The following is a 26,654-nucleotide window of genomic DNA, read 5'->3' on the forward strand; positions in this document are numbered from 1 at the left end:
GTGCATATGGTGGTGAAACTAAGAATGAAGTGTCGTAAATCCCAAAGCAAAGAAAGTAATATATCAAAAATTACATTCATTTAGCTTTCTTATTCTGTCCTCCCTCCAAACTTCTCTCCTGAAAATGCTGATTTCTGCTTGCATGCACTTCCTTGAATCACAGCTGCTCTGCCTACTTTGTCCAAATGGCTATTCTACTTGTGCAAGCCTTATTGTCATTCAGCTTTTCAACTTGATTTTGATTGGCTGGCTTTCTTTATGAGAGGGTTGGAGGATCCAGAATGTGGGTTCCTTTACTTCTATTTCCTGAACACAGCCTGCCTGTCTAGTGAACCCCCTGCAGTCAGCCAGCTTCCCATTATCTCCACCTTACAATTTACTGCCTCATTCCCCCAAATCCACATGCATGAGTGATCGGGATTCTTTGTCAACATACAATATTGAGTGTCTTTTGCATACACAACTGAATCATTTATTTTGTGTGCAAAATGGCACGATGGTTAGCACTAGTGCCTCACAGCACTAGGGAGCTGGGTTCGATTCTGGCCTCAGGTCACTGTCTGTGTGGAGTTTGCATGTTTCCCCTGTGGCTTTGTACTAATATTACGTAATACTTTTACTGGCGCATACAAATGACATATACAACAACATTTTCTGGTTGTGCCTGCTCTGAGGCCAGAAATTCCCATCTGGGGTCAGTGAACCTTTGAACGGCCTGTCAAATTGCTGTCCTGGCCATGACAATTCCTGCAGCAGACAGGATGGAAAATTCACCCCTTGGTTCTCGTGGTTCTGCAGTGACTGTGGGATATCACATATCCGTGTATAACTATTGACTTAAAATTCTTCACACCATGATTTTGAAATGAATTAAAGTAATGGCGAGAGAAATTCCATACAGACACCTGATTCTGATATTTCTCTTTTTAACCTGGGATATGCATCATTTCTAGAGGCAAAGGAGAAGTCAGAGGTGGAGGCCCATGATGTTCTGTCTCCACCGTTTGATACAACTATTGAATTTCCTGGACTTCCCCATTGTTCTGGATGGGGTAGGAGGCTGGGGGCGTGGGTGCAGTTAATGAGGATAGGATGCATATGTCTACGATACGTGCAGGGAAAGGGTGGGTGTACAAATAAAGGGAACAGGAGGCAAATTTTACTCCTGTCTCATTTTCCAGAAGGTTTTTGAATAGCAGCACCTGAAAAAAAGCTGCATCTAACTTTTTAGCTGCACCACCACCAAACACCTCCCCCCCCCCCCCCCCGCCCCCAATCCCCTCATCCCCCAATCCCTGCAAATCAGATTGGCACCATCTGAAAGCACCAAGCAAAAAGACAGCCTAAAAGGGCAAGTGCCCATCATTTTGAACAGGATTATTTTGGATCATCAGGGCTGCTGAGCACCTTCTGGCTGGTGTTTTTTGATCTCAGCTGAAGGCCCAGTGCTGATGGTCATTATTACTGCAGCAGGCACTGGCTTCCTGGCTGCACTTCTGAATGCAGAGCCTGCTCAGAGGAGCTAGGGCCCTCACTGAGGGCATTTTAATAACTGAGAATGCAAATATTGATATTTGAATCCAGTCTACAGTCATAACGTATATGAGGTGCACAGCTGAGTCTAACTAGTAGACAGACTGAGGAGAAAAACATGGAACTGTTTTGTAGTCTCTCATGAGTATCCCATGGAGTAAATTTCAGGCCCATCAATATTAACTAATTGGTTATTTTTACGTCCCTAAATTTCATCCAATATCGACCAAGATCAATTTTAACGGATTCTGATTATTGATCCATGGAAGAGAGAAATTTCCAGTCACCTGTAGTACTAAATTTGTTCAAACATTGATTGTGTTTTTAGCTAATACTTTCAGTGCAGTGGCTCTTTCTTTTTAATCTACTCCCTCACTTCATGTTATTTTCCTTGCACTAAAATGCGTTCCCTCCACCTTAATACAGAGCCCCCCACTTACTTACAATGCAAAGCTGCTTATATAGCTGGTGTTCATTATGAAAAAAAGATGAAACAACCACATCCACGTTGAACCATTCAAGACTGTGGTAAATACAAACTCCTTGCTCAGATCTTTCAATGCTGATGGAATGACAAGGGAGGATTTGAATAAACAGAGGCACCTGTACATACAAGCCCTTGAATATAATGCTGCCGAGTGAAAATACCGTTAAAGTACAGAAGAGCAATTACAACTGGCATGAAAATGTTCAACTGCACATGTTACTTGTTAGAAATAGAACTTTATAATGGTGAGGCTTACTTTTTAGATATGCTGTGGTAGGTAAATTTACTGCATGATACCATCTGTACATTGCTGACTGTTTTTCTTTTAAAGACAATCCGAATACCGTGGTTCAACTGATGTGAAAATTCAGATTCAGGTTTTGTTTTGCTTTCATCAGTATCACACCACCTCTGCTGTTCTCATCACTCTAATGAGGTTTGGCACTTTCCTCTTCTTCAAATGAACAGGCACTTTTTTTTCAAATAGGCTTCTGTGTGTTTTTTATTTTCGATGTAAACAGGACAGTGAATATCCAGCTTTCTGGATCTTTGTTCTCTGACAGCTTTCAGAGGATTTCTTTTGGTCTACATTGTGAGGTTCAGAGCACAAAATCATCAATGAACGATTCACGCTGCTCCTTTGGTGGTTTGTCAAATTGAAGTTCACTTCCGTCAGCCAGTAGAAAGGCTGCTAATCCCAAAAGCCAATGACACTGCATCTAAATCAGTAGCATTTGAGCAAAGAAATGGCAGACTGATCAAACCTAAGACATTCCGCAAACAAAGTAAGAGATTGCACTGAAATACGTATACCCCACACCAGCTGTATACTGATGCCACAGATCACTTGATTGTTTTAGAACAAATATTTAAAATGATCTTCCCTGAACATAGGTCCCTCACCTTCCTCAACACTGTTCTCTGCCCAGTTTTCAACCTACACACGTCATCCAACTTCTCTATCTCCTATCCTCACTGAATTTCAGAGTTTATTGTATCCGTACCCATAGGCATCTATCAACTTTGCCAGTTCCCATGGACTTGTTGAGCTCAAGGATCAGAATTTTCTTGTGTCAGGGATCCTGAGAGGCAGAATGGCACAGGCATGCAGCTGCCAGACAATTACATACGCAGAAGTGAGAGCCACAGCCAATCATGCAGCAGGAGCAAGCAGGACGTCACCAGCCCCACCATCATCTCATGCAGTCGAGGATCTGAGGGCTATATTTGAAAGATGTCTGGACTGGCATCCACCCTGTCACCCCTGTCATCCTGCAGCATCGGTCTGGCTGTTTATGAGGAGTTTGTAACCTTTGGATCTGCTGGAATTTACACAATGATGTTTTATAAGGAGATGAACATATCTTTCTAGGCTCATTCTGGCTAGAATCCACATGCAGTGGTGTCACCATTCTGAGTGGTACATTGCTTCGTTACCTTTGCCCTGCCTGTGATTATCCTTGACCCACTCTCCATCACCCTTGATGAATTATAATTCATCCTAGAGCTTCTCTCTGTCACCATTGGTCAGCACCTTCTCCACCTTTGCTGCCACCTTCAAGGATCTGTGGACTTGCACACCCAGGTCCCTCTGTGCGTCTATACTTTTGATGGTTCTGCCATTTATTGTATAGCTCCCCCCTACATTAGTCCTACCAAAATGCATCACTTCGCATTTATCTGGATTAAATTCCATCTGCCACTTCTCTGCCCAATTTTCCAGCCTATGTCCTGCTGTATTCTCCGACAATGTTCATCGCTATCCGCAGTCCAGCCATCTTCGTGTCATCCGCAAACTTACTGATCACACCGGTTACACTTTCTTCCAAATCGTTTGTCTATCTCACAAATAGCAGAGGTCCCAGTACAGAGCCCTGCAGAACACCACTGGTCACAGCACAACGTCCCCACCTCTACCCTCCACCTGCCGCCCGTCACCCTCAATTTTCCATCCATTTTCTTTGACCTTCCTTCTGTTATCCTTGACTCTCAGGAGTTCACTGATGACCTTCACTATATAACCTGCAATATCCCCACAATCAAACTCGTCCTACCCTTTGTAGATATTGACCTTCCCTGTGTAGTCCACTTCCCCCTCCTGCGCCCCCCCACCCCCGCCATGAGCCTTTTTTGGGCTGTCACTTCCCTCCTTCGTTCAGCTATGCCTCCTTCTCCTTTCACAGCTACTGCCTGAGCTCAATGCATCGATACCTTCTCTCCCCTGACTCAGTAAAGCTCCCCATACTGGAAACGTGGTTCCTACTCATTCCAAGTCCACCTGGAAGACTATCTCACCTGCTATTTTAATCAGCTGTGAATCTGAGGGCAAGTGTTTCCTTTTTGCTGTTGTTTACTAATTGAGGCTTCCTAATGGTGGGATGAGAGTGGGTTATTTGGATACCAAAGTAGAATTTATTGTGAAGGATAAAGTTCACAATTTTATCCCCTGCCATAAGCTCTCCTACCTTGTCACTGATTTCATATTCTGCCCAGACTACATACTCAGGCTGAATCAGTCCCTCTAAACTTTTGTTGCTATGGGATAAAAGGAGAGCTGGCTAGATGGGCAGAGAACTGGCTTGGCCACAGAAGACAGTGTAGCAGTGGAAGGGTCTTTTTCCGGCTGGAGGTCTGTGACCAGTGGTGTTCTGCAGGGCTCTGTACTGGGACCTCTGCTATTTGTGAGTTAGACAAACGATTTGGAAGAAAGTGTAACCGGTGTGATCAGTAAGTTTGCGGATGACACGAAGATGGCTGGACTGCGGATAGCGATGAACATTGTCGGAGAATACAGCAGGACATAGGCCGGAAAATTGGGCAGAGAAGTGGCAGATGGAATTTAATCCAGATAAATGCGAAGTGATGCATTTTGGTAGGACTAATGTAGAGGGGAGCTATACAATAAATGGCAGAACCATCAAAAGTATAGACGCACAGAGGGACCTGGGTGTGCAAGTCCATAGATCCTTGAAGGTGGCAGCACAGGTGGAGAAGGTGATGAAGAAGGCATATGGCATGCTTGCCTTTATAGGATGAGGCATAGAGTATAAAAATTGGCGTCTGATGTTACAGCTGTACAGAACGTTGGTCAGGCCACATTTGGAGTACTGCGTCCAGTTCTGGTCACCGCACTACCAGAAGGATGTGGAGTCTTTAGAAAGAGTGCAGAGAAGGTTTACCAGGATGTTTTCTGGTATAGTGGGTCTTAGCTATGAGAAGAGATTGGGTAAACTGGGGTTGTTCTCCCTGGAAAGACGGAGAATGAGGGGACACCTAGGAGAGGTGTATAAAATTATGGATAGGATGAACAGTGGGAAGCTTTTTCCCAGGTCGGAGATGACAAGCACGAGGGGTCACAGTTCAAAGTGAGGGGGGGGAGGTTTAACTCAGATATCAGAGGGATGTATTTTACACAGAGGGTGGTGCAGGCCTGGAATGCACTGCCATGCAGGGTGGTGGAGACGGACATGCTGGGATCGTTTAAGACTTACCTGGATAGTCACATGAGCAGATTGGGAATGGAGGAATACAGAAGAATGGTCTAGTTGGACTAATGAGTGGCGCAGGCTTGGAGGGCCTAAGGGCCTGTTTCCTGTGCTGTGTTGTTCTTTGTTGGGGCTAGAAATGAACTTTAAGCCCCATGTCAATTTAGCATCAAGGTTACATATTTCTTGTCATACGATGCTTCAGCCTTACCATCAGCAAAATTCTGCTTCATGATTTGATTGTTCAGTTGCTTTGCTGATGTGTTTTAGGTTTTTTCACCAGTTTATCTTGTTGAACAAAAGTCAACACATTTATCTCAGTAATGTGTTACACCGCTTTTGAATGATTGGAGAAGCATACATGTTGGTGCACACAAGTTTATGACATCCTAGTTTTTACATCAAGGTATTCTCTTTAGTCCCCACTTCATTTTATTGTATGACTACATGTGTAGGCAGCCATAATCACAAGGAGATAATTTAGTAGTTTATATACTTAGGAACAATTAAAATGCAATTGATCTAATCCAATAGTTCAAACCACCATGATGATATTGACTTATTTTTGACTTAGCTTGCAGACTGAAAACTGTTCTGATATTATGTATGGATCTAATGGCTTTTGATCAGATTTTGTACCACGCGCAAGATGTGTCAGCTCGGACAATGAGGCCTGAATCTCTTTCATTGTGGCTAGTGAAGGATTGGGATAAAACGTACCCTGTCAGTTTCATAGCCTGTTTTGCTGGTTTGGGAATTAGCATCTATTAGGATGAGCTTGCAGCAGTATCACACCATCGAGAAGGGAGCTAGACATTAATGAGGATGAAGTTGTGACTGTACTACAGTGGCGGCAGAACCAGACGACAAGGGGACAGATTTAAAGGGCACAAGAGAGATTGAAGAGTTGACAGGAGGATTATTTTGGGTGTTTGAACTCAGCAGAAGCTTAATAAAATAAGTTTTTTTTAACCTAGAGGAGAGTGAAAGGTGCCCAATACTGCACTCTCTTCCTTCAAAAATGGAATCAGTCAACCTTTCAATTTCGCAGCAAGAACTACTGCTAGACTTTCATTACTGACTTTGAGATCAGCAGTATTAACAGAAAATGACAAGGAAATAGTGTGCATTGCTGTGCAGTGCCTTCCCACTGGTGCCTTTTCTCCTGCTGTCATCTACATTTGCTAGGCAGTGAACAGACTGCCAACAACTTGCCCTCATGTGACAGGATACAGGAAGTATCTAGCTTAAGGTCGAAATTTGGCGATTGTCTTTCTCCCAGATTTTCCTTGGTTTTGCCAATGCTGTACTACCTGCAATTGAGCAGTATAGGTTGGGGATATTCAGACTTTACCATTTGGTGCATTCCATTTCCTGATTGCAAGAATACAATCAAAAGGAGGAATTAAGGCATCATTACTGCAAACTCAGGAATAAGTTGCAGTTACTATCTGAAACGCTCTGTATCTAATATGAAAATATATCAATAAACTTCAGTCCTAAATGTGAAAGGGAAGCTTGATATTTAACTAAAAAAATGTTTCAGCTGTGTTTCATTTGGCGTGATGCATGAAGATCAGAGGTTTATTACTGCTGAATTTGCAATTTGTGTACTTATTTTTCCTCAACTTAGGGTCCAAATGCCCTTGTGACATACACAATTATCAGCGGGGCGGACAACAGTTTCCGCATTGATCCAGAATCCGGAGATCTTCTAGCCACTAAGCGTTTGGACCGAGAGCGTCGTTCCAAATATTCCCTATTGGTTCGAGCCGATGATGGGCTGCAATCCTCAGATATGCGAATCAACATCACCGTCAGTGATATTAATGATCACACGCCTAAGTTCTCCAAAGATGTATATTCATTTGATATACCCGAGGACGCTACACCAGGTAAAAAGAGAAACTACAGCAAATCTCACAGTATTAACAATGAATAATAATATTAGTAGAATAAATACAAACAAATATCCATGTTGTCTGATTGGCTAACTTAGGAGCAGTTCCCATGATTCTGTTCTCACTTTAATATTCTTCAGTTCTCTGCCCAAAGGCAGCTACTTGCTCTTTATTCACCAACCATGGCAAAGCATTGTGATTTTTTTACCATGGGTAAGGCGAAGAATCTACCTCAGCCAGAATGAGGAAAGATCGAACCTAATAAGCCCAACTGCTGTTGGCAATAATCTGATCCTCATGCTAGCCAACTGGCCCATCTCACTCTTTAAAGGAAATCCTATTTTTATTCCAATGTAAGGCCATTTTAACCAATTATCACATTTAAGTAGCCTATTGAGTAACCATCATAAAATGCCATGCTTCCTGGCTACGTGTATTGTCTAGGCATAAGATGGTAACGTACTGGCATCATGCTGAACATGGCTGCAGTTAACTCGGGTCAAGTTCCATTATTTATATGTAATTGTTAGTTACTTGTCTGCAAAACAAGAGGCCAAGTGCTAAGGGATACCATATGTTATAAACTATCCCAAGCTGATCTGCACTGTATCTTCTCTGTCTCTGGCCTGGATTGTGCTGTCAGCTGCCCTTGAGCAGAAATGCATAGTAAACAAGCTCTGAGGCTTAACTAGAATGTCCTGTATAAATATATCTTGATAAATAAATACGTAGAAGTGTTTTGAAATAATGCCTACCATAAATAATGAGTGAAATGTTTCAATTTTACATTCTTTGAAGAAAGGTCATGGACCTGGATTGTCCTCAGCGGTGTTCTCTTGGGAGGTTTTGGGAGCGAGATCACAGGAAGGGGTCAACCAATCGCAGTGGAATTTTGTTGCAGCAGGTCTGCATGACAAAAACCCTTTGGATCCCAAAAGCTGTACTTATTCCATCACATTGCCGTTCCTTCACAATCTAGAGTCAAAATCCTAGAATTTCTTCCCTAATGGCATTGTGGGTCAACCCACAGATCATGGACTGCAGCGATTCAAGAAGGTGGCTCAGCACCACCTTCTCAAGTGCAACTAGGGATGGGCAATAAGTGCTGGCTAGCCAGTATCACCCATGTCCCACGAATGAATTAAAAAAAATCTTGCCAGAGGTAATTGTAAATAAATGCCCCAGTATTTATGGGGATGGAATGGAGGCAGGTATAATCGGCTAGGAAACCCAGAAATGTTGGAAATGTAGATATCTTGCCAAATATACTAAGATCTTATTAGAACTTTTGAACTCCCTTTGCCATCTGACAGTCAGCTATATTGCAGGCTGCCAGATGAGAAAACCTGAAGTACACAGCCACAGCCATGGATCACTGGAGGCAAACACTGGCAATTTGAGAAGGTCGGAAATTGGCAAGGGGACTCGAGCACACCAGAGATTGTAACAACAGAGAGGTCATTGGAAAGGGTGAGAGATTGCAGAGGTGTATAGATAGTGGAGGAAAAAGATCACACTGGAGAGATTGTGAGGAAGAAGAGATTTTAGAGGGAAAGATTGCATGGAAGAAACTTGCAGAGAGGGATCGGAGGAGGGAGAGAATTTGGGAGAAAGATCACAGGGAGAAGCTGATGAATCATAGAGAGGAATAGATTTGGTGAGAATTCCATTGGATCCCAAAAGCTGAGGCACTGAGTCTCACTGAGAATTCTACATTTTGTGTTATTTGTTTGGCCCAACACATGTTGTTAAAGTGGGTGTGTTTGCAGCTGCCTAGGGTTGAGTTTAACCTTTTCCTCTCCTGCCTGTCATGGGATGAAGGGGGGGCGGCATGTTGTTGCGAAGTGAAACTTATTCTGATGTTTCTGCTGCATCCCCAAGAAAGTAACAATTGACAGAGCAGAACAGCTCGAACGAAGTTTGCAGACTTTATCTCCATTTATTTATCTCCCTTTCCTTGGGAGAGTCTTAGCATTAGTTTCACTATTTTGTGAGATATAGATAGGATGGAACGGTGCATGGCCAAAGTGGAAAAGTCAACATGACCAAAAGATTTACAAGGTTAGTTATTAAAAGAAGATATGAACATTTTAGGACCCGGTTGTTTACTGGTGTTTACAGTGCAAGACGGTGATAACCAAACTGAATATTTACAAGTGTATATCAAAGTCCTAAACAGCTTCTGATTAATCAATTGTATTACATGCTATAAATATTAACAACTGAAGGCTTCCTAGTTCTACAATATTATTGAATAGATCTTTTGGAAAAGCAAAGTGTGCTTATTAAGCAATGAAAAATCAGAAGCTACAAAGGCATACCCAGCCCAGTTGCTGCAAAATGCTCTTCACTAACATATAAGGACTTGTGCCAAAATTAAGAGAGCTGTCCCATAAATATTTTGAGAAACTACTTGACAGAGTCCCAGAATCATACCTTACAGCCATGCTGGCCCAGATTCCGCCATCTCAGCCTCTGACCATGTTCTGTCCTACCAGTAGGACAGACCCACAAGAGTTGGCAGTATAGTGGTATACAATCCTCAACATTGATTTAGGACCCCATGAAATCTCATTACATCAAATCAATATGAGCAAGCAAACCTCCTGCTGGTTGCCACCTACTGCCCTCCCTCAGCTGATAAATCTTCCATTTTAAATACCAATTGGAAGAAGCACATAGGGTCAGCAACTGTATAGAATGTACTCTGGGTAGGGGAGTTCAGGGTTCATTACCAAAAGTGGCTCAGTAGCACCACTACTGATCAAGCTGGCCAAGTCCTGAAGGACATTGCTACCACACTGGGCCTGTGGAAGGTGGAGAAGGAACCAACTTGATGGAAAACCCTACTTGAACTCATCCCCACTAAGTTATCTGTAGAAGATGCATCTCTCCATGATAGCAACAAAGCCCACCTTCACATGAGAACATCCTCCACCATCTTGTATGACATTTACGCCGTGCTAAATAGTATAAGTTCAGAATAGACCTGAATGAGGTGCTGTGACTAACAACAGTGGCAAAGTTGAATTACATTAAAATCTGTTACCTCATAGCATGGCATGTCCCCCTGTCTGCGTGGCTTTCCTTCGAGTTCTCCGGTTTTCTGCCACAGTCAAAAGATTTGTGGTTTAGGTTGATTGGCCATGTTAAATTGACCCTAGTGTCGGGATAACATATGTGGAGTTGTGTGAATGGGCCTGGGTGGTATTGTGAGCGATGCAGACTCGATTGGCTGAGTGGCCTCCTTCTGCACTGTAGGAATTCTATGATTCTTTGCACAAAGGGTTTTGTATTTTTGGAGTTTTCTACCCCAGAGATGTTTAGTTATTGAAACAGAGATCAATAGATTTTTATGCAGTAAGTGAATTAAGGGATATGGGCATAATGTAGGAAGATGGAATTGAGGTAAATGATTAGCCATTGTGGTAGTGAATCGCAGAGCAGGCTTGAAGGGTCAAATGCCCTACATCTGCTTCCTATTTCTTGTGCTCTTATGTCAAGAAGCGCTTAAACACTCTGGTTACAGTAATGATGACAGACCTATCTGTAGTACTGAACACTTGTTCTCAAGAACCAGCCACGCTCTAGCAACCTAGTCTAGCTCAGCTGCAATACTGCTGGTATTTACTTGGCAGAGTGGTATATTGCCAAGGAATAGCCTATCCAAAAAGAGGGAGGACAAGTCCAGTCCAGCATATGAACAACTCCTTTCAGTCTTCAGCTGAGTGGTGAAAGATGTCATTGATGCTTTCAAGCAGCCATTACTCCAATAACCTGCTGCTCCTAATTAGTTTGGTTCTGTCAGGAACAGTCAGTTCCTGTCCTCATTACACCCTTAATCCAAACAAGTACAAAAGGACTGAGGGTTTTAGTTAAGTCGGGCAGCATGGTCGGTGCAGGCTTGGCGGGCCGAAGGGTCTTTTTTTTTTGCTCTGAATTCTAGAGGAAAGGTGAGATTGACTGCAGTTGAGAACAGGGTAGTATTTGGTCAAGTGTGCCAATAGGAAGCCCTCATGAAATTAGTCATTGGAAATTTAGGAGCAAACTTTGTACCAGTGAAGTCATATCTTGCACAAAGTAAGGTGGTTGTGGTTATTGGAGATCAGTAATTTCAGGACATTGCTGCAGGAGTCCTTTGGACAGTGTGCTTGGTCCAGCCAACTTCAGCTGCTTCAGCATTGACCTTATATCCGTCATAAGCTCAGAATGGAGGTGCTTGCTGATCATTACAATGTTTCGTTCCATTTCCAACTCTTCTGGTAATGAACCAGCCCATGCTTGCATGCAGCAAGACCTGGACAACATTCAACCTTGGGCTGATAAGTAACATTCATGTCATGCAAAAGCTCAGCAATAACTGTCTCCAATAGAAGAGATAAAATTAGAAAATGCTGAAAAAACTCAGCAAATCTGGCAGCATCTGTGGCAAGCGAAACAGACATTTTGAGTCTGTATGACTAAAACTGATATTGAGCTTAAAACATTAATTCTATTTGTCTCTCCAAAGATGCTGCCAAATTTGCTGAGTTTTCCCAGAATTTTCTGTTTTATTTCCAATTTCCAGCATCCACAGCATTTTGCTTGTATTTTAGTGTCCAATAACACAAAATGTAACCATCTCTCATTGACATTCAGAGACATTACTATTATTGAGCCCCCTACAATTGACATCCTTGTGGGGCTGTGGGTGATTATTACTGAACAGAAATTGACTGGATCAGATAAATAATTACTGTAGCTAGAGAAGGTCAGAAGCTGATATTTTGTGGTGTATAACTCACCTCCTGACTTCCCAATGACTTTTCAGTATCTATAAAGAGAAATTTGGAGTGCAATGAATACTTAAAACCTGCCTGGATGAGTGCAACTCCATCAAAAAGCAAGGGGACAATACCGCCAGGTATAAAGCAGTTGCTTTATTGACACATCATCCAGCATCTTGAACACATCCACCTTTGGTGAACCCTAGCTACAGCATGTACCATTCACAAGATACACTGTAGCAACTCACAAAGGCTTCTTTGACAGCATTTCCCAAACTTGCAATTCTATCACCTAGAACAGGAAGAGTAGAAGGCAACACCATCATTTCCAAGTCACACACCCAGCTTTGATTTGGAAATATATTATTGTTCGTTTATTGTTGCTGGGCTAACATCCTGAAACTGTCTCCCTAACAGCATTGTAGGGCTATCTTCACCACATGGATTATAGCTGTACAAGAAGGTGGTTAGGAATGGGCAATAATTACTGGCTTTGCTAACGATAATTAATTCTGTAAAATGTATTATGCAAAATGCTTTGTACAAATTTGACAAATGCCGTGTAGAAACTGCTCATTTTAATTAGTGTGCACCATAATCTTGTGGGCTTTGGCATTTTGATTTTAATGCTTCATAAATGGCACAGATGAAAATTGTTTTGGAACAGGGCAGCTACAAGAGTAGTGATAGAAACAAGATGTTACTGATGCTATTGAAATGAAAATTGTTCATTGAAGGTAAGTCGTTCCTTTCTTTTTCAAAAAGAAAATAAGGAAATATTTAGAAATGAGAGAAGGTTTGATTTTTTTTAATGAAGAATCACAATGCTACATTTTTAAAAATGTTGTTAGAGATTTTAAAAACTTTATTTAAACATTTTAGGTTCCATTGTGGCAGCCACCTTGGCCAATGATGCAGATTCTGGCACAAATGGGGAAATCACATACATGGTAGAAGAGGATGATGAAGATGGGATGTTTTTCCTCAATTCTGTGACCGGTGTTTTCAATCTGACTCGAACCCTGGATTATGAGAAGCAACCGTATTACATTCTGACTGTGCGGGCAGAAGATGGCGGCGGACAGTTCAGCACAGTGAGAGTTTACTTCAATGTGCTGGATGTGAACGATAATCCTCCCATTTTCAACCCTTCAACTTACAGCACTTCAGTGATGGAAAACCTTCCTCTTGGAGTGAGCATCCTAACCGTTAAAGCAACTGATGCAGATGATGGTACGTATGATAGAAAAGTTACGGATAAATTACGGCTGTACTAATGCCAGTCAGTATTGCAATAAGTGCTTCATCTCTCAATGACATTCAGTCGATTTCCAGAGATTCACGTTCTTTTTCCTGTTGAAAATGGCTGGGGTAATTGTACATTGAGAATAATGCTTCTATAGCTATTTGGACAAATTTCCATGAGGCTGAGGATTGGCATTTGTAATTTGCTACCTACCCATTCACCCTAAGTTCCTTCAGAATTAACCTGAGTTATGATTTGCAATATAGCAAGGCATAAGTATGAATTAATAGATTTTTTTAAACTCTTTCAAATTGCACCTCTGTATTTTTTCAAAAGAAGCCAGATCTTTTTACTTCTGTCTCAATTCAGTCAGATTGGGTGGGTGGGGGGTGGTTGGGTCGGGTCAGGAATAGCTGAGTGGTTAGGGCGTAATTGGATTGGGTTGTGGATAGTCAAGAGGGCGGGGTGGTAATCAGAAATAGTCAGATTGAGTCGGAATGGGGTAGTCAGATCAGGTTGGTAGTCAGATTGGATTGGGGTGGGGGGGGAGCGTAGTTGGATTGGGTCAGGGGTAGCTGAGTGAATAGGGGATTCTAGGATTGGGTCAGAGGTGTAGTTGGGGGCAGGGTGTGTGGTTATTGTGGGTTCAGTTGTGAAGATCCCTCGCTGTTAGAGAAGGCTTTATCTGTCTAACGTTTCCTGGGTAACTGTTCAGGTATGTAAATCAAAAATGTCTATGTCAGAGATGTTTGCTGAGTTGTGGAGGGTCTGGGGGAGTAGAGGAATTGAGCATCAGAACTTCCCAGGCAATCCCCATGTTGGTCAGCATGTCAGGACTTCCACAAAGTCCTGTTGCGCATTTACATCATATATCTGGTCCCTAACATTCGAGAGGCAAGATTTAGGTTAAATTTTGAACATCTTTTAAATCTCATCCACTCTGAATGCACTAATATTTAGAGGGTTAAAACTCCCTTCCGGTTCTCTGACAAATTTAGCCTGAGATCCTATTAATATTCAAATTATTCTCGATTGTTAACGCATCTCCAGTAACCTAGTTTCAGAGCTCATGTTTAACTCAACACCTGAATCTCTGCAAGGAAGGAACAAAGGTCTAAGCAAAGTTACTGACATTGAGAGAGATCCAAGAGCAGCAGAAACAGTGTCAGTTACTGTTGTTCTTAGCATTCCTTGAGGAATGTTTGGTTTGACACAGATGTTGAAGGGCAGCTGGAAGAGCTCTTGTGTTTCTGGTTAAACATAAGGCGCCTGGCTTAAGCACTTGTTGTTGTAGCTGTGTTGTTGCAGTCATGATTGTACAAATGTAAACATTTGATATGATTTTCCTATCTGTGAGAGAGCCACAAACAATGCAGATTAGATCAGTTGTAATAAATTGCACCATTATAGTAAGGGATGCATTATTAATGGGGTCCACCATACCATATTATCATTTGAAGCTTTGTCGAATGCCTATCACTGGTAACATGATTACACGTCACTTGATCTCACTGCATAGTTCAAATTGTTCCCAAAGTAACCAAATAAAAGTCTGCAGCATTTTCTTCCTATTTAACTCCCACACATAAACACTTTGTTAAGTCCTGCAGTTTTGAGTTTGCCAATGAAAATATTGGCAGCTTGGGCCCCAAGTCAAAATAGTATTGTTGAAAAAGAAGTCCAAAGTCTATTTCTTTTCCTTGTTTTTGAAAATATCAGGGTGTGGAATCCTGTGTCTGAATAATGAAACAAATTAAGAGTTTGTTCGAAGCAAAATAATAACCCACTTAACTTATTATTAACTGCATAATTTGAAGAAAGTAATGTATTAAATTACATACTTTAATTGCCTACAACAGCATATCTGCTAGCTTTTACACATCCCAGTCTCTGCCAATACGTGCAGCTTTTGTGCCATTAGTTCATACTGAGCTATTGTACTGGCTCTAAAAGCCCTTCTTGCATCTTAAGCATGGCTACACTCTAAATCGGTTCTGTTGTGATTTATGTGTGACAGTGGAAAGATAACAATCAGAAAGGTCATTGATGGGTTGCTGTTTATTTGTGGATATTGGAACTCTAACTGGAAAAAGTTGGTTTGCGCATTCAAATCTAATGACCCAGTTAGTCTAATTAGTCAGTGTTAAATGCAGCATTAGCCTTAAGATAAGAAACAATGATCGATTGGCAAAGGGCACAGTAACCCGCAAAGTACACGTTTAAAAATAATTCCATGTTGACTTGCATCATTATAATGCTCATAAAATTGTTACATCCCATCTACATGGCCAGTTGTGAATGGAGGTAACTCAGGGATGGATGCAATTTCAAAGTAAAGCTTAACCCCCGTATTGTGACTTAGAATCTTTATTTGATACTCGTGTAAATGAGTGCCCAATATGCCATTGGAGTAAGCCTTTGATTTTCCACGCACTTATCTCTTGGCAACAACATACCACATTTGCACCATTGCCTAGAGCAGTGCTAATACTGAGAACTAATACCATATTTATATTGCAATTTCTACTTGAAGTAGTTCCACAATATACTTGAACTCGATTTGCTCTGAATTGATCTAATTTGACCATAGAAGAACTAAAACGTCAGCAGTAATAGGGAAATAGCTGCACATATGCAGCTGTTGATAAGCCACTGAAGGTAATTTTGACTTTGTCAAGTGCCTCAAGACGTTTTGCTACATTAAAGTCACTTTATACCTGTGTGTGCAATATGAAATGTATAAAGAGAGAACCTGCAGCCTATTTTGCATCTCATCTCTCCCATTGTTTTTAATTCTAGTGAAGTGAGAGGTAAAACAGGCTCACATTCAGCTATCAGACTTGAGGAGCCCATAGTAACTGGCTGCTGCAGAGGCATTTATGTTTGCCATCAATGACATGGGGAAAAAAGCACTGTAAGGGTACGTGTAATTCCAAAGGCATTGGCTGTGCTTTGTATGGCGGCATGGTTACTGGAAAGTTGAGCCGTATAAAGTACAATGTCAGGCTTACAGTTGGAGCTATGCCTTTCAATTAAGGGTGAATCTTCATTGTCACTTCCTGGCCAATAATCTGGCAGAGTGGATCACAACCCTTTGCCGAAGTCATTTGATTTTCATTCCACCATATTATAGAATTCATTGAGCAGGTGATCTGCTCTACCAGATTATCGCGCATGTACCCCTGTAGAGTTTACTTTTACCCTGCAGTGTGCTCGCACCTCTGGCGGATATTTTACATTCACCTCTTGACATTGAATATCACATTTGATTGTTTTGATCATACGTGGTAATAGGTTAAAAACCAGACCATCATCTCCCTTGGTTGACATTTTCACCTCAATTTTATTATTTTAAATGGTTTCAAATTATACATTTAAGAGTGGAAAAAAATAGAAGCATTTCACCCATCAGCACTTTAAAAAGATTGAGTATTCTATATAAAGCCATTATCGTCTGTAGAGACAGGAAGGAAAAGAGCTCTTCAATACGATGCAGCAAAATAAAAAGTAAAGTCAAGAATCAGGTTTCAACTAATAAAGGAACTGGTAAGTGTCTTTAATATATGTGCTAAAAGGCTGGAAGGAGGCCAGAATTTTCCGACTATATACACCAGTGGGGTTTTCCCATCCCGCTGCAGTGAATGGAGATCTGGCTTGTCACCAAAATCCTCATCTTCATGCAGCGGGAGCGTGGCGTGAATGGACAAAAAAATCGTGCCCATTAGATTTATCTCAGTCAGGCACGGAAGTGCATTGGAATGATGAAAAGGGGAGTGAAAGAACTTGAAAATAGATGAACTGAAGTAGAATACATGAGAAATCAGGCAGAAAAGTAGGGAGACAAGTAACGTCTCAGATTCTAAAGTTTTTGTTCAGTCTATCAGACTGCAATCTGGTCAAGAGGAAGATGAGATGCTGCTACTAAAGTTTGCATTGGTTTTGGAAGAAAGTAGGAGAGCAAAAGCAGATGTGGGAAAGAGAGAGAGAACTAAAGTGGTTGGTGAGTCACTGACTTCAGAATTATGCTTGTGCAGAAGTTCTCAAAGTTTTCATCTGAATTGAATTTGGTTCCCATAATGCAGAAGAAAACATGGTGAGCAGAGAACATAAGAAACAAACTGGAGTAAGTGCATGTAAATTGCTGCTTCATGTTGGAAAAGTGGTCCCTGCTCAGTAGTGGGTGAAGAGGCAAGTAGCTAACAAAACATAGACAAGTAAAAAAAAAAGATGTTAGGCAGATAGTTGGGACAGGGTAATCTTTTCCAATATGAATATTTTAATGAGGCTTCTGCCATTGTTTAGGCCATTTAAAATTTGCATTGGGCAACATGATAGCAATAAGATTCTGTTTAAGCGTTTGTCTAACAACAGTTTCATTCCCACGGAAAATGGAGTGATAGTGAAATGGAGATCTCTCCACATTGGTTAATAAGATTTGCTTCCAACTAATTCATCCATGTAGTTAGCTTGCCTTGATTTACCAGTGGATAAATATGTGTTGATATATGTAGCATTGTGGAGGGAATTTGGCTGTAATTCAGATCACAACTAGATAGAAAGCTGAATCTCTGTTCTTAGAAATGTTGGGCGGGATTTTTTATGAAACCCTGCCACAAAAGGTGACCCACGATTGATCATTGTCAATGGGGTTTCACATTGAATGTACCCCTTGCCGCCATGCAAGCCATGGCAGGGTGCGCTCTCAGTGGGACTGCAAGATCCTGCTGACATGAATGACCAGAAAGTTCTGGCTGTTGTCTCTTTTTTGCCTTGTAAAATTGCCAACACTAGTAACTGTGACATGAATGATGACTTTTAAACTTAAATTAAAATGCTTTTTAGTTTTTACTACTTTTTTAGGCATAATCATTAAAATAATAAACTCCTGAAAATCAGCAATGGCCAAAATTATGACAAGCTTACAGCAGAAAGTGGTTTTTCATCTTATCTGTAATTATGGTGTAACCCTGATTAACTTTCATATGTACTAGCATTGAAGGGATGTCTCAGTTTAACTGGTACACCATCAGTTTTCTGGAATATTTAGATAAATTCGTACCTTGTGGTCAGATTTTGTCTCGGCGTGAAGGGAGGTTTCTCTGATTGAAAACTGAGGTCTGAATTTTAATGTGGCTGGATGGTAGTTAGTGTTTGTTAGAATAAGGGAATTTGATATCCAAAGTTATAAACTTGGGAATCCCTATAACTGGAGCATAGTACTCAGTACCAAAGGGTCGGATGATGTATTTTGAATCCTGACTGCTCTCAGTTCCTATGTGGAATGAAAGCTGCAGTGGAGAGGAAAGATCAGGCTGTGTGGTCAAGCTCTGTTAATACTTTGTGCCTCTCAATCACCAACCAAGAAAGGAAATGTTGAGGAAAAATCTCAGAACACCGTTTCCCCCCTCCCCTCTCTCAGCAGAGAAAGGCCTTTAGAGTTCAAGGGACTAATGAATATAGATAGCTTACTTGAAAATTTACACCCGAAGTGCTTAAATCACCAGCTGTGTCACCTCCACTGCAGTACTGCCATTTTGACCTGTGTATCACAGAGATCCATCATGGCTAGCTAGGAAAATAATTTAACTCTCGGAACTGAAAACTGTTGAATCTTCCAATATCATTTAATAAATAATCTCCCTACCTCACCAACTAATGTAGCAGATTTTGTTTTTTGCCATGTGGTTGCGTGGTGCAAAAGTAAAGTAAATATCAAATTTTGCAGTAAAACATTTTGGTGGCAGTCATGACCTTTAATAGCCCCAAGAACATGACCATTACTTCTGGTTACAAAATAAACAACTATAAATAATGTGCTGGATCTCAGATTACACATGTGGTACAACTGCTGAAAAAACACATTTGACGCGACTGGACGAGTCCTATTGTCATTCAAGCCTGCGATTCAGATTTACAACCCCCTTGTGGCATCAGTTCTGGACTTTACAAGACTGCTGAGTAAAGAACTGTATAACAGTAATCTCAGAGTAGCAAAATTCATACACAACCTGCTTATTATTATCATTGAATTGGCTCTGCTGAATCCCACTCAAGGAAGATATGTAACCTTCAAATGCAAAAGTGAGGTATCTAAAAGGAAATCCTAGTTGTAACCATTAGTGTTTTAAATGGAGATGCACAAAGGAAAGAAGGCAGGGAAAGGTCAGCTAAACTCTGGAAGGTGATTTTATGCTATTTTATTAGTCGGCCAATTATTGGAGCAGAAAGCAAGAAAAACGATAACTGTGATTCCTCTGGAAATGCCTTATCTTTCCTGTCACAATGTGTTTGTGTGGCCCAAATCTGATCTCAGTTTGTTTACTCCATCAGAAGATTTTGATGTTGGCTTGATTTTTTTTTCGTTGCACTGTTTGATTGTGCAGTGTTGGAGATTAAACCCAATGTGTCAACCAAGTGATACTTTAGCAGCATGTATGTGAAGTGGACTGGGAAAGCAGATACCCAGAGAGGTTTGATCTGCCGCTGTTTAAATGCCTGTTAGTTGTAATTTTGCCAGACCTTTAGAAGGAATTTGATGTTGTACAGTATTGGTGAGAGTAATAATTATTCCTTAATCACTCAGGGCAGCTGCATAATGAAGCATGTTCACTTACAGCATTTGAGTGGATGCTGATGGGTAATTCTTCTGAAGTGTTTCTTTTTAGTGTGGCTGCTGTTTAGTGGAAAGGGGAGAAGAAAGAACATTTTCAATTCCAATCTGACTTTTGAAGAAAAGCTGATTGTAGCCTTTGGAATGCCAGCATTGATTTTCCAGACTTGTGGTATACATAGTGCACACTGTAAGTCATGGGATGTGGTGCAATCACTTGTTCTGTCAAAATGCTGCAATCTTTGCTTTTACAATAAATGTGGGTGATGGAGAATTTAAAACCATGCCGTTGCAATATTTTAATTTAAGTGCGTACCAGTAAAGTATATAATTTGATATATGTGCCTGTTATGATCAGTTTAGCGTACGCTCAATTCTGTTAGGTGTGTGAGTTTAGCCAAATGCTTGAGTTCAGACACGTTTTATAATAGCTCTAAACATGGCATTACTAATTCTGCAATTCCATCATGCACACAGTACAAGTGGCCAAATTAGAAATTACATGCTTTTTGCTTGCATTAAAAATCAAAACTGTTCTTCCACAATGTAACTTCTGTTCTGATATAATGAAGGAGAAGCGATGTTTTTTATTCCAATTAGGCACTAAGAAAAGGGTACAACTAACAGCTTGTTCATATGTTAGAATGCATGCAACTGATACAGTGAGGGATGGCATGATATCATATCCCATGACAAAACCCAAGGATTTCTACTACTACGAGTACCATAATTTACTGCAGGTAATACAATCTTACGTAAAATTATCTAGGAGCAGTGACCATTGCAATTTATAAGTGAATTTGAATAGCCACAACCCATTTGCTGCAACAAATCACTCGTCCTAATTACAATTAATTTGTTGTAGTCTAATATTGGTGGTGTAGTGTCATATCAGTGATCTAATAACTAAAGCCTTGATGTTTATGCTGAGTGATGTTAGCAGCTTTGATGGATCCAAATCAAATTCCTCTGTCCATTAGAATAGTAGACAAAAGGATTTGATACAGACTCAGATAACACCACAGAGAATAATTTCTAGATTTATATCTCATAATGTTACACAACATTAGCATAGGTAAAAATTCCAAGAAGTTTTGTGCATATGTTTTCAGATAAAAATCAACACCAAGTCAAGGAATTGGTATTACTATGGCTGACTGAAAGCTTAGGTCAAAGAGAGAGGTTTTAGAAATCTCTAATTAAAGGAAGGGAAGAAGTTTAGGAATGGAATTCCAGAGTTTTGGAATTCAAGATCCATTACTGCAGATCAGCTGGCATGTTATTGCATTTATTTTTAGTTACAAATGTTAGTGTATTTGAACTTTCTGGGTAGGAACCCCCTTCTCCCCCTCCCCGTTCTCCACTTCATGTTTGGTGGTGGCAAGGATCTTTTGGTTCTATTCCTGTCAACAGGATTTCCCGTTGAATGCACTCTGTTACCGGGCAACCCGGGGATATCTGTTGGCGGGACCAGATGATCGCACTAGCAGGAATGGCTGGAAAGTTTCAGCTACAGTGGTAGTATGTAATACATGAACTAATTACAAACAAGTTTTTATGTTGTTTCATGACCAACTATGAATTATTTTTAAAAAAATTCATCCTTAAAGTGACAGTGTCAGAAAGTTTCTATGTAATTTCAGCATAGCTAACCATTTGAACACAGTATGTATGAATCATTTCTTTCCCTATGAACTGTTTTAATGAAAAACATCCTAAAATTTTCATGCAGTATTGTATTTTTGTGGTGATACAGTTAATAAGTAGAGGTAAAGTATAAATACATTGACTGCAGATGTGCCTTTTGCAGGGGCAGCATGGTAGCACAGCGGTTAGCACTGCTGCCTCTCAGCGCCAGGACCCAGGTTCAATTCCCAGCTTGGGTCACTGTGTGTGGAGTTTACAAGTTCCCCTCGTGTTTGCATGGGTTTCCTCCGGGTGTGAAAGACATGCTGGTTAGATGCATTGACGCAAACAGGCGCTGGACTGTGGCGACTAGAAGAATTTCACAGTAACTTCATTGCAGTATTAATGTTAGTCTTATTTGTGACTAATAAATAAACTTTACCTTTCTTCAAAGAAAGAGATGACAAAACAAAAATTAAATGTCACCACTTATTTTCATACAAGAGTTACAGCGTTACTGAGCAATCAGCTATTTGTGAAGACATTTTTGAGAAACTTAATAAAGTACAATATAAATATATGCTTGTCATTTTTTTCAATTTTAAAAATCACATTGAACATGAGCAGATGAACAGTCAGCATCTGAAACAGACGATTCCAGTGTAATCCTGTACCAGAACTTAGATTTTGTTTTATTTGTTTTGTTCCATCAGTGTAATCTCATTTGATTTAAAGTGGACGACAATTTGTACTAGAAGGTCACGTGGCGCAGTAGTTAGTGTCCCTGCCTCAGCCAGAAGCTCTGGATTCAAGTCCCACCCCAGGACTTAATGGCCAAGGAAGGCACATTCATAACGTGGTCAGACAGGTTGAATATCAAACTGCAAAATCCTTCCAACGCCAGTAGCAGGTGATAAGAGTGGGATAGACTCCTGTTTAGCAATGCTTAATGTGAAGTGGCACTCCTCAAGCTATAAGCCACCAATTAAGCCGGTAACTTGTTTAAGGAAAACCTCAGAATGGGAGGTGTAGGAAGAGAAACATCAGGCTGTATTTCCATTTTTAAAATTTGAGTGTACTCATTATATTTTCTGGCCTTTTTATTTCCAGGACCCAGTTCCCAGTTGGCGTACACCATTGCATCTGGAGATTCACTGCAACATTTTGATATAGATAATAATGGCATCCTGCATATTAAGCAACAGCTGGATCGGGAAAGCCAATCATTCTACAACCTGCTGATAAGGGCTCATGATTTATCTCTTCCCCTAGCAAGTAGACTTACAAGCACTGCACAAGTCTCTGTTATTCTGCTGGATGTCAATGATAGCCCACCGAAGTTTATTTCATCTAAGATAGCCTACATGCAGGAAAACTCTCCAATGAACACTGTCGTCTATAAAGCCCAAGCCACTGACCCTGACAGTGGACCGAACAGTTATGTTGAGTACACGCTAAGGCGCTCAGGAAACAAATTCAATATTGGGACAATAAATGGGGAGTTGCGACTGGCAGGTGAACTTGACAGGGAAGAAGTCTCGAATTATACATTGACTGTGATTGCTACAGACAAGGGCGAACCTCCTCTCTCATCGACAATGGATGTTACTGTGATTGTGCTTGATGTGAATGATAACACACCTGTCTTTCAACAATCTCTCTATGAAGTTGAGATTAGTGAAAATACCCTTAGTGGCATTGATCTCATTCAAGTTACTGCAACTGATTTAGATGAAGGAGCTAATGGTCAGATCCGTTATCATATCGCCCAGGGCAATCACAACAATGATTTTCGAATTGACTCTGTTACTGGTATTGTATCAGTAGCTAAACAACTTGATCGTGAAACGAGACCTTCATATTCTCTGATTGTCCAAGCAACTGATCGTGGAAGCAGCCCACAAACTGCAACAGCAATAGTAAAGGTTGATCTCACAGATGTGAATGATTTTATACCAATCTTTGAATTATCACCCTACACAGTGCACGTGCAGGAAAATGCACAGAATCTGCCAAAGTCTGTTTTACAGGTTAGTGAAATCAAGAATTTATTGTGGTCTGCAATAATACTTCTTCCATTTAGCTATAAGATCAATATTATAATTAAATCTGATTACTATGTTGCATCCATGTGTTAGTCAACCTCTATATTATGTTTCTCCTAATGCTGAAAATGTAGCAAATCATACTGGTCTGGGCTTTGCTCTGGAGATGTAGGTGATGCTGTTAAGTGGTCATGAACACGTTGGGCAGATTTCTCAAATGGCTAGAACTTAACTGATTGCCATAGGTCCTGATGTTGATTGGAAGGAGGTCAACTGTCCCCATCCCCACCTCTTTCCCCACAGTCAGTTTGTGGTGGGGGATTACTGGGTAACTTATTGGATCTGAAAGAAAGACTGCTTTGCCCTAAAGGCACATATTTCATGAATTCAGTCCCTCCTGCTTGTTTTAAGCTGCTATGTTTCCTGAAACTTGGGATACCCAGTCACCTATGACTAAAATAAAATAACTGCTAAAATGAAGACATGGGGCCTCAATTATTTAAATATTTATCTAAATATTTAAACTTAATAATCCATTTCCTATGAGCAAACAGGTCTCCAGTTCCTCGTTCCAGCTTCGTTAAAACTAAAACTGGGCAGAATCAAGGAGAGTTTAGCTCCTGCCACAGATTTTTTGCTTTTTAACCTCTAACGCAACTTCAGCCCAACAGTTTGAGGTGTTGAAATTCAGCCCTTTTTTTGTAAGTACAGTGATATAATTAACTGAATGTTTTATGTGAGCTCTCACCAGTGCTTCTTCGAATATTACTGTGACATCATTGGATTTACATATCCTCTGGATTTATGCTATAGGTTGTAGCTCGTGATGATGACCAAGGGCTGAATGGCCAGCTGACTTACACAATTGTTGGTGGGAATGCAGAAGAAGCTGTTACTTTGACACCCAGTGGGCTGCTAAGCCTGGTCATGAACCTGGATCGTGAAACAACAGCACAATTTGTCCTGACAGTCATTGCTACAGATGCAGGTAAAAGCAAGTCTCATCTGTATTCCAAAGTTGTTCAGTGGGTTGGTGTTGGTGGCACAGTGGGTAGTCCTGCTGCCTCACAGTGCCAGGGACCGAGGTTCGATTCCGGCCTTGGGTCACTGTCTGGGTGGAATCTGCTCGTTCTTCCCGTGTCTCTGGTTTCCTCCAACAGTCCGAAAGACATGCTGGTCAGGTGGATTGGCCATGCTAAACACTCCCTCAGTGTTCCAGAGTGTGGTGACTAGGGGAATTAGACAGTAACCTCATTGCAGTGTTAATGTGAATCTATTGATGACACCAATAAATAAACCTGTCACACATTTTGAATGTGCTGCTTATGAGGTTAAGCATCATCCTTAATGAAAGTACAGATTGAAAACCAGGCACAGAATACTGAATACTCCCAGCATTTTGTTTTTATTTCAGCTTTCCAACATCTGCAGTTGAAAAAGTCATTGCGTTGTTAAATTCATTAAGGGATATGATATATTATTTACAGAGAAATTGTTTCTCGGGTTAATAACTAGTTATAATATAATCATAGGTCCTTTCTTTTGCCCATTTTAAATTCTCTGTCACCTGACCTTCCTCATATCCAGTCCCCAAGTTCTTTCAGTTTGTCTCTGAGGCTTCAGATAGGTGATCTGCTACAATATGTTTCAGTTACCAATAGCTTGAAATTGCCTGATTACAGTGGAAGCTGACTGATATTCATGGAAGTGTAGAATGACACAGCACTGAGGTAGACCCAATAAGTGACAGAAAATTTAATGATTACAAAAAAATGTAATGACCATGATAGGAGCTGGTCTTTTTCCATTGAATGCTTAGTTATATTTTCAATCCCCCTAAAGGAAATGAGATGAAATTTCTTCAGATTTACAAGAGAAACTCAAATGGATAGTAATTATAGGAAAGAATTTTTGAGTAGGTTGGAATATTCCCAAAATATTAACAAATTGTAGTTGGATGGATTGAGCTACTTTTCTTGCAAGCTGAACAAACCATAGTATTTTAAAATTACAAATGAACAAAAGAGCACGAGTAGCCATTTGGCCCTTCGAGCCTGCTCTGACATGCGGTCAGATCACGGCTGGTCTAATTGTAACCTCAACTCCACGTTCTTTCTTATGTCTGATAACCTTTCACTCCTTGCTTATCAAGAGTCTGTCGACCTCTGTTAATTATCCTGTCTTAATTATAATCTTGCAAAGGTAGGTTACTGCCACTCACGGACCAGCTGGTTAGAGTCTTTGACAGGCGAAGGTTGATTGCAACCTCTGACAGTCCATTGTAATCTTTGGCAGGTAACCACTAGTGAATTCAGTCTGCTCCTTATGTGTACAGTCTCCAATAGCCAGTTACAATTGCTGACAGTTAATCAAGCTCTGGGAATACCAGTTCCAGCCAATGATAATAAGTATGTTATAACTTACAGCAAGTTTCCTGTAGCCAATTACAATCTCTCTTAGCACTTGCAGCACTGATAGTCTGGCATCATGCTTGAATTTGGCAGAATGCACAATGACCAATGCATGATTACCTTGCATAATTACAGCAAGCCTCTCTTGCCTCAGTCATTTTCAATAAATGTTAGTGGCTGAAAAATAGTTTTTAATCAAGCAGCTGCTTTTTTTCTAATGGGTGATGTAAATTCTTATTGGTCAAAATGCATTTCAACAAAGTATAAAATCAGAGTCTGTGAGACTAGACAACTTCCATGGTGTCTATGTATATGAGAGTTAGTGTTTATTATGAGTATAATCGTAAGCTCCATTTTTCAGGGGTTACTGCCATCCCTAATTTATGTAAAGTTGATAAGTTGATCCTCTTCCCATTGCGGAACCTGACAGGTCATGGGATCAGTAAACATCTGATCTGGCAACTGGACAGAGGCCCTTCAAATCCCGTCTTCATATTTTTGCTAACCAAATATGTTTGTGTTCCAGATTCAGCAGTGTTTTATT

At 40.7% G+C, this 26,654-nt stretch overlaps 1 protein-coding gene across 1 annotated transcript in view; it reads left to right on the top strand.

Moving 5' to 3' along the window:
- Nucleotides 1-26,654, top strand: part of fat4 (FAT atypical cadherin 4) — a 317,517-nt gene that overhangs the window by 148,427 nt on the left and 142,436 nt on the right. Inside the window, 4 exon segments of the mRNA XM_080193732.1 lie at nt 7,139-7,400; nt 13,055-13,405; nt 22,765-23,684; nt 24,513-24,687. Coding sequence (XP_080049858.1) covers nt 7,139-7,400; nt 13,055-13,405; nt 22,765-23,684; nt 24,513-24,687 — 1,708 coding nt within the window.

This window comes from Carcharhinus amblyrhynchos, chromosome 1 (genome assembly GCF_965287045.1).
Source record: "Carcharhinus amblyrhynchos chromosome 1, sCarAmb.v2.hapA, whole genome shotgun sequence".
In the NCBI taxonomy this organism is placed as follows: Eukaryota; Metazoa; Chordata; class Chondrichthyes; order Carcharhiniformes; family Carcharhinidae; genus Carcharhinus; species Carcharhinus amblyrhynchos.